The sequence below is a fragment of the Heloderma suspectum genome, chromosome 4 (genome assembly GCF_057233095.1).
Source record: "Heloderma suspectum isolate Gila_16-S chromosome 4, 16-S_ref, whole genome shotgun sequence".
In the NCBI taxonomy this organism is placed as follows: Eukaryota; Metazoa; Chordata; class Lepidosauria; order Squamata; family Helodermatidae; genus Heloderma; species Heloderma suspectum.
In genome coordinates this window covers 186,045,620-186,060,417 of record NC_139461.1, presented here as the reverse complement: position 1 = coordinate 186,060,417, position 14,798 = coordinate 186,045,620, and the positions used below count along the sequence as shown (strand labels likewise).

The following is a 14,798-nucleotide window of genomic DNA, read 5'->3' as shown; positions in this document are numbered from 1 at the left end:
GAGCAAGTCCCAGTCAACTCAGTGGGACTTACTTCTGAGTAAGTACGTACAAAGTCGGGCCGCAAAATCATCCCGATCGCCTTCTTCGTGGGTGGCGTTAGGAGCGGATGATTATCTGGCCGCTTGCTCTCAAGTCGTCCCATTGTCTCCAATGGCAACTGATTCTGGAGGATGTTCCCAAAGTGGATCGGCCATGGAGGAGGCAGTTCTTGGCGATCAAAGCGCCACCGAGGAAGGAAATCCACACTCTTTACTAATAAAGACTGCAACCTACAACCAAGTGACTCCAGAGTAGCTCTATTCATGGAAACGGTAAAGCACATTATCAGGAGTATAAATACCACCCGCGGGGGGGGGGGGGATTTATTTCTGAGCGAATGAGTTTTGCCTCATTAATTGCGAGCAGTGAATTGAAGTCAGCGGACGGGGGTGGGCGAGATTTTAGCCAGAGTCACACGCAGTTTACTCAGTACTTCGATCTACTTTTTAATCCTGCTGGCGCTGCGGCTGCAATCCTCATCGCGCGATCCGAACCGTGTTTATTCAGAGTAAGCCCCAAAGCCTTCGATGGCATGCAGTTCCTAGCTAGTTTTAGAACTGCCGCCTAGGGCTGCAATCTTAGGCACAGGGAGTAATCTTAGGCGCACCGTTGAAGTAAATGGGATTTAACGCCGAGTAAACATACATTTTAACAGCCTCGCCTCTTTCCCTGCTGTGCCTTATTGAGCAAGTGCATCAACGGTGAAGAATAATTGCTCTTGCCTAAACAAACAACTCAATGACACCCAGTCCTGTTGGATGTAGTCAGAGTAAAGGGTAGCACAGAAAAAGCTGGACTTGTTAATAAAAAAAAGATGCAGAGACAAGGTCTTTCTGTCACCCACCCAAGTTCTTTAACCACCTCCTGTGCAGTTCTGAATATTTTTGCTGCTGTGTTATGTATCTGAACACAGCATGCTCTCCTTATTTCCCCTCCCCCCTTTTAAAGGCATTTAGCGATCCTATGCATGTTTAGACAAAAAAAGTCCTACAATTCCTAGCATTCCCCAACCAGCATGGGGGGGGGGGGCTGGCTGGGGAATGCTGGGAGTTGTAATACTTTTTTCTGTCTAAACACACATAGGATTGCACCCTTTGACACCCAAACCACAGTGAAGCCACCTGCTACATATGCAGCAGAATACATATGCAGACTGGGTGGTAGAGTTCAGAGATTGGAAAACAGACTGTACCTCTTCTGATTGGGTGACTCACATTTTTGAGTGCTCCCCTGAGTTAAATACTGTCTGCCTGCAAGACAGTATTTCTTGCAAGCGTATTAGCGGATCAGGGAACTTGAGAGAGCAGGGAGTAACCGAGTGTTTTTGTGTGTGGAAGGACGGTGAGCAGCATTAAGTTCTGGGACTCAGAACAAATTCCTGGGCTCAGAATTCTTTAATTCCAAGTGTATATATTTTGCACCTGACTGAAGCTGGCAGAACTCATGGTTCAAGTAAAAAACAAAGTACACCCCACAAGCCTCAAGTCTACCCACTTCCGTTGTAAAGCTTGTGGGGAGATTGTTGTTCAGGTGGAGGAATATGCAAAAATGACATCCTGACCCGTAATCTGGATTTCCACTCCCTGACCCCCACCCCCAATTTGGGGGCACACATGGGGAACTGCAGGCGGGAAGATAGGACGGGGAAATCCCACGGCACCAGGGGAAGTCCACTCCCATCATGTCAGATCCAACCTTTAATAATAATTGCACATTTTTTCCCATGAAGCTCAAGCAGGAGGCATAATCATCCCTTCCATTCTGAACGCAACAGTAGCTCAAGAACGATTTGTGTTGCTTTTCCTGGATAGGGAAGGGAAGTGTGCAAAATTATAGAGTTTATTCCTATTCTTGTCTGCATTACAATTATACATCTTTATTGGCTGCTACTCCATTTTTAAAAATACTGACTTGTTTGATTTCTATGTTTTCTATTCTTCCACGGTCTCTTTCAAGGCCTCCAAGCACACTGGCAGTTGGATCCACAAACCGATTTATACTCTAATCATGGGAACAGTTATTTTGGAAGTCAATTGCGTTGACTTAAGTGCAACACCCACCCCATGCAACGTGTGCTGAACATTTCTGGCCAAGCAGGCTGCTCCACAAGACAGCTGAACTGATCTCCTTGAAGATTAAGTCAGCTCTCAGTTATGGAATGACTTTCGCTTTAAGCCTCAAATCAAGGAAGGTCAAGTTCATTAAGAGGGCTGGTTTGTACATACATGGTCAACACTGCAGCATCAAGTAGTGGCTGGCATGTGTGAATGAATGAGCTAGCATGGATTCAACCCAACAGTCAGAACTTTCATATCACCTCACTTTGCTTCAAACAAAATGCTTTTCAATTGAGTTCACACATTCCGTGGCTAGTCATCAAGGGATGGCCCCTCTCTGGATGCCTGCAACATCCAGCAATGACTTGCATGTATGAATGGACATCACCTCTTTCTCACTTCAGTTGCAATACTTCCCAGTGGCGTCACATTTAGATGCTATTCATCGAATGTGGAATAATCCAGTGTAAAGTCAAGTGATCCCAAAACATATGAACTATCTGAAGTTGTGCATCCTAACATGCAGTCCTATGCACACTTGCCTGTGAGTGTACCATTGAACTCAGTGGAACTTACTCCAAAGTAAAGATGCATAGGATTGCGTTGCAAATATATTTAGGATCTGGGAGTCAGCATTTAGGAGAAAGGTGTTAAATCCAACGGCCCATTCTAGATCCTTCTTTCAGCATTGTTTAAGTGGAATAGAATTTGTCTTTTTAATGTTGCCTTCATTTAGCAGAACGTAGCAAGCCTTTGAAGTGTTTCCCAAACAATACCACAGCACCGCTAAGCAAAACAAAGCGAGCCCCGTTTTCCCTCTACTTTGGAAGGCAAAGCAACAATCTCTTTGTAGCCACAGAAAGCCTTGTCAATGGCTCAGCATCACTGGCGCACATATGGATTTTTTCTTATTAGAATTGGAAAATATTCAGGATATGGAGCAGCAGAGGTCAAAGGAACACCAATATGCAAAATGTGGAAGCTGTAGGGGGAAGAAAAGAAGGAAGAGGTGGGAATGATGGCTGATTATTTTCCCCCTGTCTTCATGGTATGATGCAGTCAAACATAGAAAAAGGAATTGAACCGCTTCTTTTTGGACGGATCTTTGACGTTTGTTTGACCATATGGACACTGGAGAAGGAGAGAAATGAAATAAGTCATTCTTGATGAGGTCTCAACATTGCCCATGGTTAAAGAAAGAATTGTTAATGATGTCCTGTAAATCATTTGAGGCCACGGGACTTTTTTTGAAGGAGGAGTTAAGCCCCCCTCCCCAAACAAATGGTCCTAATTATTTGTCCAGGAGACCTACTTGCTAAGTATGGCCTATTCGCTCTATACAATATCTGAACAAAATTCTCCTCCATCCACTCTATATACTGTCCATAGTGTACTGAAGTAGAAGGAAGGAGATCTCACAGGAGCTGAAAGACCACAGTCCTTTGCAAATCTGTATAAGACGGGAAGGCATCAATTTCTCTAGTCACAAAAGGCCAAGTGACAGTCAAATTCTTGGGCAGCAAGATCATGTGGATGTTTACTCAGTGTTGGGCATAAGTCCCAGTGCGTTTGGTGCAGTGTGATCCAGGCAAGAGTGCGTAGGATTACAGCCTCAGGTTCACGGCTCAGAGCAGTTTGGAGAGAAATGGGACTACATGAAGAGGGTGACACAAGTCCCTGTCCTCAGTGAATGCAGTGAGGTGTTTAATCCTGTTCAGATGACTAAATAGGACAGGTATAGAGGCTGCCTGCTGAATCACGGGGGGCCAGAGAAGTTATACACTTCCCTTCCTGCGAACAGTGAGTTGTGGATGTACTGGACTGTTGTTAGTAAAGCAATGTTGCTGAGGAGGACTGGGATTGAAACATGTCAGCTGTGTTTTAATACGCCATTGACTGCAGCTTCGAAAAAATGAATTTCATCTATGTTTGAAAAATTATTGCGTGATACTTTGCAAAACTTTCAGCAATAAGTTATTCTCCATAATTACACGGTGATCTGACCATTGTCTGGTTTACACTACTGATCAATGGTTAGACAAGAGTTCAGGCATTTTTTGTTAATTTATCTGGGGTTCCAAAGTTTGGTAGGTTAATAAATGTATTGCACATCTTGTCATTGACTGAAGCAGTGCCTCTGATTGAACCACGCAGCAGAGTCTGTCTGTCCTTCCATCCCCCGCCCTCTGTTTAAGTTGATTATTTTATATGAAAGTACTTAAACGCAGCTCAGGTGTCTGGCAGAAGCCTTCCTCCTTCTCTTCCACACAGGACAGAATGCCTCTTCCAATATGGTTCTAGATCTATTGTTTTATTTTTATGCAGTTGTAATTGATCAGTCAGTTGATTGACACTCAGTTGATCAACTGAGATTTCTTCACTGAAATGACAGCCCAATGCTGTGGGTTGGATCCAGAACAGCACTTAGCAGAGTTCTACTTGTACTGGAAGAAGGCGATGGGGAGTGATCTTTGCCATTCCTCCTCCCCCATGTAGCTCCTATGCCCCCTGAAAAGCTGCTCTGGGGGGCTGGAGGACCCCAATGGAAGACAATGACAATGACATTTGCACTCCCTCACCCTTAAAATCCCATTAATAAGGCAGGGCAATGTCCCTCACCCATGATCCATTACGGATAAAAGCACCCTAATGTGGAAACTATATCAAAACCAACGGTATCTCCTTTTTAGTTAATGTGTTATGGAATCTCTCTGTATGTTTTAACGGTGAAAAAGTGAACTGAAGCTATTCAGTAAAGGGGTTCAGGGCAGTTGTGGTCACTTAAGCCAATTAAATCTTAAACAGCTTTAGAGCAGCAGAAAAGGATAAGACCCCAAGGCTGCAATCTTATGCACACTTTCACCCTGCGAACCCTGGCTCCACTACACAACTGCTTGGAAATAATGTCTTATACCATCCCAGGATATTGATACTTCCAAAATGGCAATGAGCTGCTCACTCGTGGGAAGCTGCTAGGTGAGAGAGGTTTCATACTCACGTGTCTGCAGGAACAGCCACAGCAGCGTCCCCTCTGCAAATGGGCAACTTTAGTGAACACTAGGTAGTGGGAGACTGGATCCACATAATTATGCTGTCCGGACTTTGAAAAGAAAGAGAGAGGTTAACCACGCCAGGTTCAACTTGGTACATCTCTCAGCTTTGTGATCTCAACAATAAAGACTTGGCTTGTATCTTACTTACTTGTATCTTACTTCCTGCCTGCTCAGCTCCACTTCCTGATTAAGAAATGCTATTCAGGGTGCAATTCTATGCATGCTTAGACAGCAAAAAGCCCTACAACTCCCAGCATGCCCCAGCCAGCCTCCCATACTGGCTGGCTGATGCTGGGAGTTGTAGGATGTTTTTCTGTGTAAACGTGCACAGCATTGCACCCTTAGTCAGTGTCGTGGGGGAGCCAGGACTCACAGGGCAAAGGAAGTGCTGGGAATTTTTGATTAGCAGGAATGGTGACATCATCTCCCCCCACCCACACTTTCAGGCTTCCCTGCTTCCTCTGAGCTTAGCTCCAGTCTTCACAGTAGCTAGGGAAGGGGGAAATGCATTTTCCCAGCAGAACTATATTATTATCAGTTATTCCTGTTGTTATGCAAAATATTTTGGGGGGTGGTCTGGTCTTGAATGGGCAATGAACTGTCGAGGCTGGTGGCTCTGATTTCGGTGGGGCTGTGGATCCATTCTGGGTTTCAGTCAGAACCAGCCAGACCTCCAAAGGAGCTATCCAAGGTGCTGAACCCTGCCTCCAAAATAAGTTCAGCACCTTGGATAGCTCCTTTAGAGGTCTGGCTGGTTCTGACTGAAACCCAGAATGGATCTACAGCCCCACCAAAATCAGAGCTATCTGCCTCTTTCGGCAATGAAGGCCCATTAGCTTTGAAAAAAGACTTGCTCCTGGTGGAAATGAACACTGCTGGAACTGGTTTGTTGATATGGAACAATACAGCTGCCTGACCTTTTGGACCTTTCTTGGGGAAGTAGCAGTGGGGCTGTCATGCTGAGGACCCGTACTTTAGAACTCACCACTACACCACTGCCATTAGTTTTGGGATTGGGGGAGCCAAGCAAGCCAGGAGAATAACAGGGTATTTATTCTGCTGTGGCACCCCGGCTGTGGAATGAGCTCCCTAGTGAGCTCCACCTGGCACCTACACTGTATTCTTTCCGGCGCCAGGTGAAGACCTTTTTATTTTCCCAGACATTATGGCATTTTAGCTTTCTAGACTTTTAGCTTTGCTGTTTTAAATCTGTATTTTAAATCCCCGCATTGCTGCTACGTTTTATTCTGGTTGTATTGTTATACCGTGGTTTTAATGTTTTATATATTTTATATTGTTTTATTGTGTGCTGTTTGGTTTTAATTTTTGTGAAATGCACAGAGAGCTTCGGCTATTGGGTGGTGTAGAAATGAAATAAATACAGAAATAAATAAAATTGGCCTGCAGCCATTTCTATGAATATCATAGCTGGTTGTGGACTAGAAATTCATTCACAGATATGGAAATTTATAAGTTTGGAATCTTGAAGGATGTGTCATGATAGTTCAGTTTTAGTAACTAACTGTTTAAAAAGCCTGCTCCAATGGGGTGCCCTCCAGATGTGTTGGATTACAAGTCCCATCATCACCAGCCAGCATGGTCAAGGACTACAATAGGCACAGAAGATGACAATCAGAATCACAACAGTGTAACCAGTGTTAGCAGTGCGGCTTCTTTTGTCATGCGAACCTGGCCAGGATGGCTTGTTGCCGTGGGTAACAAGCCACCCAGAACCCATGGGCTGTTGTAGGATTATGGGTGGCTTGTTATCCACAGCAACAGTGCAGCAACAGTTGCCTCAGTGCAGCACCTTTTCTGCAGTGTGGATAATTGTGCTGTCTGAACGCAGTCAGGGTGGCTTGTTAACCATGCAGTGTGGCTTGTTATCCACCCTGAACAACCAAACAACAAATCATGAGTTCTCAAGGTAGCTTGTTCAAGAAAATAAGCCACACTGCATGGTTAACAAACCACTCTGACTGCGCTCAGACAACACGATAACCCATGGTTCAAAAATCAACTCATGGTTCAAAACAACCCACACTCAACCATTGAGTGTGGGTTAGCGTATCATCTGAACAGCCCCATTTACTCTGATGTGCAGTGCTGGTCTCTAGTCTTCTTTCCTCTCCTCCTGACCTTCATTAGTGCTGGGTGGCTGGGGCTTGTGAGCATGCCTGCCATCTGTCTCCTCCTTCCTTCCATCCTTCCATCCTTCCTTCTATGGCTAAGGGGCTCTCTCTAAACTCTCATGAATTTCTAAAGCAGCAGACAGACTGTCCAGGAGGACCACTCTGCCAGGTTTTCAAATAGGGCCCTGATCAGTTTTCCCAAAGCCAATTGGAAACCAGCTACTTGTTTCTGAAAAGAGTGGCCCTTTAGGACACCCACAGCCGATCATTGTACTGTACTGCTGTCCGATAATATGGTTTGTGCTGTTCACACCACCAGGAGTTTACACACAGGAAGTGTGTGGCTACACCTACATTGTATAATCAAGACTGGCTGCAATGACTTGCCCCTCCTTGCTCTGTTCCCATCAGTGTGGCCAGAAGATGTGCCCACTTCTTGGCAATGGTGGTTTTGCCCTCTCCACGGCTGCCACTTGGTGGCTGCAGTAGGGAATTATATCATATACCACCACACAGGACACTGATAAACAAAAGTATGTTGTTAACCAGTGTAGGCAGTTAAGAAGATATGGATTGTCCTGCTGGATCAGACCAAGGTCTACCTAGCATACCATTCTGTTTCAAACATTGATCAACAGCCAGATGCCTCTGGGTACTCACAGACAGAGCATTAAAGAAATAGTCTTCCCTCATTCTTTGTTCCCACCTATGGTTTTCAAAGGTATACTGCCTTCTTGTTGTTGTTCAGTCGTTAAGTCGTGTCTGACTCTTCATGACCCCATGGACTGTAGCACGCCAGGCCTTCCTGTCCTCTATTGCCTTCTTACATGGAGGTTATTTATTATGGCTAAAAACCAGCATCTTGTTGGTCTAGACCAGTTTTGCTCAACCTGATGCCCTCCAGATGTGCTGGACTGCAACTTCCATCATCCCCAGCCACCATGCTGGGGTGATGGGGGTTGTATTTCAGCACATCTTGAGGGCATCAAGTTGTGGAAGACTGGTTTAGACTCTCAGTATCCTTACTAAAGTAAGAATAAAAGATACCACCTGTTGTTGTTGTTGATGCCTACAAACGATAAAGTGACATCCATTGGGTTCACATGATCACAGGGGTAAAAGAAGTAGGGATGCTGGATAAATTTGGGAGGGACAAAAATGAGCTCAGATTTCCAAGAATCTGACCTGCGGAATCTGCTGTAGAACGGCCTCCTCAGGCCTTGTGGAGTCCATGTACTTTCGGATTTTTATTTTTTACTTTCCCAAAATTTATGCAGATTTATTCGTAGAAAAATACATACATTTCTGCTGAGACTGGTAAATATATGCAGGGAAAAGTTGAGTGGAATGGGGGACAATACATTAAATGTTTATGTACTGAGGTATATTATGTAAATTGTCACGAACCCTCTCATGGAATTGTGTGTTTTTCGCACCACAAAAAAAATTGAATCCGTTTCTGAATGGACAATGGAACAAAAGGTGCCTGACAATCCACGAAACACAGATGGAGAGGATTTGTCCATCCCTAAAAAGAAGCCATCGTGGCTTCTCCCCCCACCCCTATGCATGCTGAATGCGCCCGCTGTTTACATAATTATTTGTGATGCAGTGTGGGTTGGCGTGTTGTCTGAACCTGGCACATGGCAGGTGGCTTTGTACCCACCTTACAACCCACAATGTGCAGTAGGGATTGTAGGGTGGATATGGAGTGACCCACCCTACAACCCTGCCATGCCACGTGCTGGGTTCGGATGACACGCCAACCAGCATTGCAGGGAGGGTCATTATGTAAACAATGGGCGCATGCACAGCATGCGCAGAGGCACGCGCGGGGGGAGACGCCACAATGGCTTCTTTTATTCCCGTGATTGTGCGAATCCAGCCTTGGACTAACTTCTGTGAGATAGGAGAATATACAATTTGCAAGACATCCTGTGTAACTTGGAAACATGGATGCCACCTTGCCTGCTTAACTGGAACACTTGCGTTCAACTTCTAAACTACTCAAAGGTGCCATAACATGAGACCGAACTGTAAGATACACCAAATTACAACATCTTATTGGTATGTAGGGGTGCCTTTTGCTGTATATTGTCACCCTGCTTATTTAACTTATATGCAGAGTACATCATGAGAAACGCCGGATTGGATGAATCACAGGTCGGAATTAAGATTGCCGGGAGAATTATCAACAACCTCAGATACGCAGATTATACCATCCTAATGGCAGAAAGCAAAGAGGATCTAAAGAGCCTCTTGTTGAGGGTGAAAGAAGAGTGCAAAAGCTGGTTTGAAACTCAACATTAAAAAAATGAAGATCATGGCATCTGGCCCCATCACTTCCTGGCATATAGAAGGGGAATAAATGCAAGCAGTGGTAGATTTTATTTTCGTGGGCTCCAAGATCACCGCAGATGGTGACTGTAGCCATGAAATTAAAAGACGCTTGTTCCTTGGGAGGAAAGCTATGGCAAACCTAGACAGCATAGTAAGAAGCAGAGACATCACCATGCTGACAAAGGTCCGTCTAATCAAAGCTATGGTTTTCCCAGTAGTAATGTATGGCTGTGAGAGCTGGACTATAAGGAAGGCTGAGCGCCGAAGCATTGATGCTTTCGAACTGTGGTGCTGGAGAAGACTCTTACACGAGTCCCCTGGACTGCAAGGAGGTCAAATCAGTCCATACTAAAGGAAATCAACCCTGAGTGCTCATTGGAAGGACAGATGCTGAAGCTGAAGCTCAAATATTTTGGCCACCTAATGCGAAGAGAAAACTCTCTGGAAAAGACCCTGATGCTGGGAAAGACTGAAGGCAAAAGGAGAAGGGGACGGCAGAGGATGAGATGGCTAGATAGCATCACCGATGCAATGAATATGAACTTGAGCACGCTCCGGGAGAGAGCGCAGGACAGGAAGGCCTGGCGTGCTATGGTCCATGGGGTCACGGAGAGTCGGACACGACTGAACGACTGAAGAACAAGGGGTGCCTTTAATAGCCTCTGGACAAGTGGAAATCCAGCGGATGGCGCTTTCCCAGTCACTCCGTCTCCATGCGGGAAGAAAAGCGTTCCCTGTTCCACCCCTCAGGCATCTGCGTTAAAAGGCCAGGCTCGTTATCCCTTTCAAAACGCGAAGTTAACCGAGAAAGAACCCCGAAGCCTGGCTCATGGGCTGATTTGCAGCACAGCAACAGCCGGAAACCAAAAGGCCGCTGCGCCCGCACCGGCCCCCAGGCGAGGCGAGAGGGAAGCAAGCCACTCACTGCGCATGCCTCCTCGTGGAGCTGCACGACCCTTTGCTCCGCTTCGCTTAACCCTTCGCTTCCTAGGCAGGCGCGCTTCTGCTCCTCCTCCTCCGCGGAGCGTCGCCAGCTGGGCTGACTAGCAGCCGGGCGCTGAGTCGCCGCTGCTGCCTCGGCCGCGGAGACGCGGCTGCCGCTTCCTCCTTCCTGCTCGGAGTCGTGGCTTAGAAGCCTCCGCAGATGCAGGGGCTCGCAGAGGCGAGCCGTCGGGGTGGGCGGCCCTCTGCAGCAGCAGCGCGGAAAGGACGCGGCTGCCATGAGCGAGCGAGGTCTGGGCTGGTGCGGAGCGGAGCGGGCCCCTTTCCTCTCGGCAGGAGGCGCGCACCGGCTTCTCTTTCCCAGAGCCAAGCTCCACCCTTCTCTCTGGGTCAGTCGAAGAAAGGCTCCCGGCTCTCATACGCGTGTTCGGGGCTTTTCCTGATGGTCGTTGAATAGGTCCAGCGACTTTTACTCGCGCGTTGCAGCAGGCCACCCAGCAGGGTTTAGTTTGCACCAGCGCTCGGTCCTGACCGCTCCTTTCAATACTAAGGGAACCTATAAAGAAAAGTTCTCCCCTGGAACCTACACAGTAAGAAGAGGGCCGGCCCCAGACATTTTGCTGCCTGAAGTAGAGCAGCAGAATGGCGCCCTCTACCCTTAAGTCTAGGTTCAGAATGTTATTTGGGCACCTGAGGCAGGAAATCCCACAACATGCCTCTTCACCCTTGTTGTTGTTGTTGTTCAGTCGTTCAGTCGTGTCCGACTCTTCGTGACCCCATGGACCATAGCACGCCAGGCCTTCCTGTCCTGCGCTCTCTCCCGGAGCGTGCTCAAGTTCATATTCATTGCATCCGTGATGCTATCTAGCCATCTCATCCTCTGCCGTCCCCTTCTCCTTTTGCCTTCAGTCTTTCCCAGCATCAGGGTCTTTTCCAGGGAGTTTTCTCTTCGCATTAGGTGGCCAAAATATTGGAACTTCAGCTTCAGTATCTGTCCTTCCAATGAGCACTCAGGGTTGATTTCCTTTAGGATGGACTGATTTGACCTCCTTGCAGTCCAGGGGACTCGTAAGAGTCTTCTCCAGCACCACAGTTCGAAAGCATCGATTCTTCGGCGCTCAGCCTTCCTTATAGTCCAGCTCTCACAGCCATACATTACTACTGGGAAAACCATAGCTTTGATTAGACGGACCTTTGTCGGCAAGGTGATGTCTCTGCTTCTTACTATGCTGTCTAGGTTGGCCATAGCTTTCCTCCCAAGGAGCAAGCGTCTTTTAATTTCATGGCTACAGTCACCGTCTGCGGTGATCTTGGAGCCCAAGAAAGTAAAATCTGTCACTGCTTCCATTTCTTCCCCTTCTATATGCCAGGAAGTGATGGGGCCAGATGCCATGATCTTCGTTTTTTTAATGTTGAGTTTCAAACCAGCTTTTGCACTCTCCTCTTTCACCCTCAACAAGAGGCTCTTGAGATCCTCTTCGCTTTCTGCCATTAGGGTGGTATCGTCTGCATATCGGAGGTTGTTGATAATTCTCCCAGCAATCTTAATTCCGACCTCTGATTCATCCAACCCGGCATTTCTCATGATGTACTCTGCATATAAGTTAAATAAGCAGGGTGACAATATGCAGCCTTGTCGTACTCCTTTCCCAATTTTGAACCAATCGGTTGTTCCATGTCTGGTTCTTACTGTTGCTTCTTGACCCTCGTACAGGTTTCTCAGGAGACAGGTAAGGTGGTCTGGTACTCCCATCACTTTCAGAATTTGCCACAGTTTGTTGTGATCCACACAATCAAAGGCTTTAGCGTAGTCAATGAAGCAGAAATAGACATTTTTCTGGAATTCTCTTGCTTTCTCCATGATGCAGCGAATGTTGGCGATTTGATCTCTAGTTCCTCTGCCTCTTCGAAACCCAGCTTGTACTTCCGGTAGTTCTCGGTTCGCATACTGCTGAAGCCTAGCTTGTAGGATTTTGAGCATCACCTTGCTGGCATGTGAAATGAGCGCAATTGTGCGGTAGTTTGAACACTCTTTGGCGTTGCCCTTCTTTGGAATTGGAATGTAAACTGACCTTTTCCAGTCTTGTGGCCACTGTTGAGTGTTCCAGATTTGTTGGCATATTGAATGCAGCACTTTAACAGCATCATCTTTTAGGATTTTAAATAGTTCGGCTGGAATACTGTCATCTCCGCTAGCTTTGTTGTTACTAATGCTTCCTAAGGCCCACTTGACTTCACTCTCGAGGATGTCCGGCTCAAGTTCAGTGACCGCACTATCATGGCTATCAGGGACATTCAGATCTTTCCTGTATAGTTCTTCTGTGTATTCTTGCCACCTCTTCTTAATCTCATCTGCTTCTGTGAGGTCCCTGCCTTCTTTGTCCTTTATCATGCCCGTCTTTGCACAAAACGTTCCCTTGAGATCTCCAATTTTCTTGAAGAGATCTCTAGTCTTTCCCATTCTGTTGTTTTCCTCGATTTCTTTGCATTGTTCATTTAAGAAGGCCTTCTTGTCTCTCCTTGCTATTCTCTGGAACTCTGCGTTCAGTTGGGTATATCTTCCCCTTTCTCCCTTGCTTTTCGCTTCCCTTCTTTCGTGAGCTACTTGTAAAGCCTCATCAGACAGCCACTTGGCTTTCTTGCATTTCTTTTTCTTTGGGATGGATTTCGTTGCTGCCTCCTGAACAATGTTACGGACCTCCGTCCATAGTTCCTCAGGCACTCTGTCTATCAGGTCTAATCCCTGAAATCTATTCCTCACCTCCACTGTATATTCATCAGGGATATGATTTAGGTCATACCTGAACGGTTTAGTGGTTTTCCCGACGTTCTTCAATTTAAGACGAAATTTTGCAAGAAGCAGCTCATGATCTGAGCCACAGTCAGCTCCAGGTCTTGTTTTTACTGACTGTATGGAGCTTCTCCATCTTTGGCTGCAAAGAACATAATCAATCTGATTTCGATATTGACCATCTGGTGATGTCCATGTGTAGAGTCGCCTCTTGTGCTGTTGGAAAAGAGTGTTTGCTATGATCAGCATGTTCTCTTGGCAAAACTCTATTAGCTTTTGTCCTGCTTCATTTTGTACACCAAGGCCATGCCTGCCTGTTATCCCGGTGATTTCTTGATTTCCTACTTTAGCATTCCAATCCCCTATAATGAAGAGGACATCTTTTTTTGGTGTTAGTTCTAGAAGGTGTTGTAGGTCTTCATAGAACCGATCAACCTCAGCTTCTTCGGCCTCAGTGGTTGGGGCATAGACTTGAATTACTGTGATGTTGAATGGTTTGCCTTGGATTCGTACTGAGATCATTCTATCATTTTTAAGATTGTACCCCAGTACTGCTTTTCCCACCCTTTTGTTGACTATGAGTGCTACTCCATTTCTTCTAAGGGATTCTTGCCCACAATAGTAGATATGATGGTCACCTGAATTAAATTCGCCCATGCCTGTCCATTTGAGTTCGCTGATTCCCAAGATGTCGATGTTCAATCTTGCCATCTCATGTCTGACCACCTCCAGCTTACCTTGATTCATTGATCTGACATTCCAGGTTCCTAAACAATATTGTTCTTTACAGCATCGGATTTTCTTTTCACCACCAGACACATCCACAGCTGAGTGTCCTTTCGGGTTTGGCCCAGCCGCTTCACTCTTTCTGGCGCTACTTGGAAATACCCTCTGCTCTTCCCCAGTAGCATATTGGACACCTTCCGACCTGAGGGGCTCATCTTCCGGCGTCATATCTTTTAGCCTTGTGATACGTTCCATGGGGTTTTCTTGGCAAGAATACTGGAGTGGGTTGCCATTTCCTTCTCCAGTGGACCACATTTTGTCAGAACTCTCTGCCATGACCTGTCCGTCTTGGGTGGCCCTGCACGGCATAGCTTATGGCTTCACTGAGTTACGCAAGCCCCTTCGCCACAACAAGGCAGTGATCCATGAAGGGGTCTTCACCCTCCCTGCCAGCAAAAGTACAATAACAATACATTAAGGGCACAATCCTATACATGTTTAGATGAAAAAAGTTCTACAACTCTGAGCATGGCTGGTTGGGGCATGCTTGGATTTTTAGAACTTTTTCCCATCTAAATATGCACAGGATTGCACCTTATATAACTAACAATTTGTTGCTCTTTCATGACACACTAAATCAGCTGCCTGAGGCAGTTGTTTCACTTTCCCTAATGTTAGGGCTGGCCCTGAATAAGAATAACTGAAAGGCTCCCTGAA

At 46.2% G+C, this 14,798-nt stretch overlaps 1 protein-coding gene across 1 annotated transcript; it reads right to left on the bottom strand.

Annotated features, from left to right (window-relative positions):
• Positions 1-1,720: 1,720 nt before the first annotated feature.
• Positions 1,721-10,895, bottom strand: C4H1orf53 (chromosome 4 C1orf53 homolog). The gene is made up of 3 exons (XM_084851506.1): positions 10,548-10,895; positions 5,096-5,197; positions 1,721-3,228 (listed from the first exon to the last, which is right to left on the bottom strand). Exons 1-3 carry the CDS (start codon positions 10,842-10,844, stop codon positions 3,157-3,159), a joined length of 471 nt encoding a protein of 156 aa, XP_084707632.1. The 5' UTR covers positions 10,845-10,895; the 3' UTR covers positions 1,721-3,156.
• Between the last annotated feature and the right edge of the window lie 3,903 nt (positions 10,896-14,798).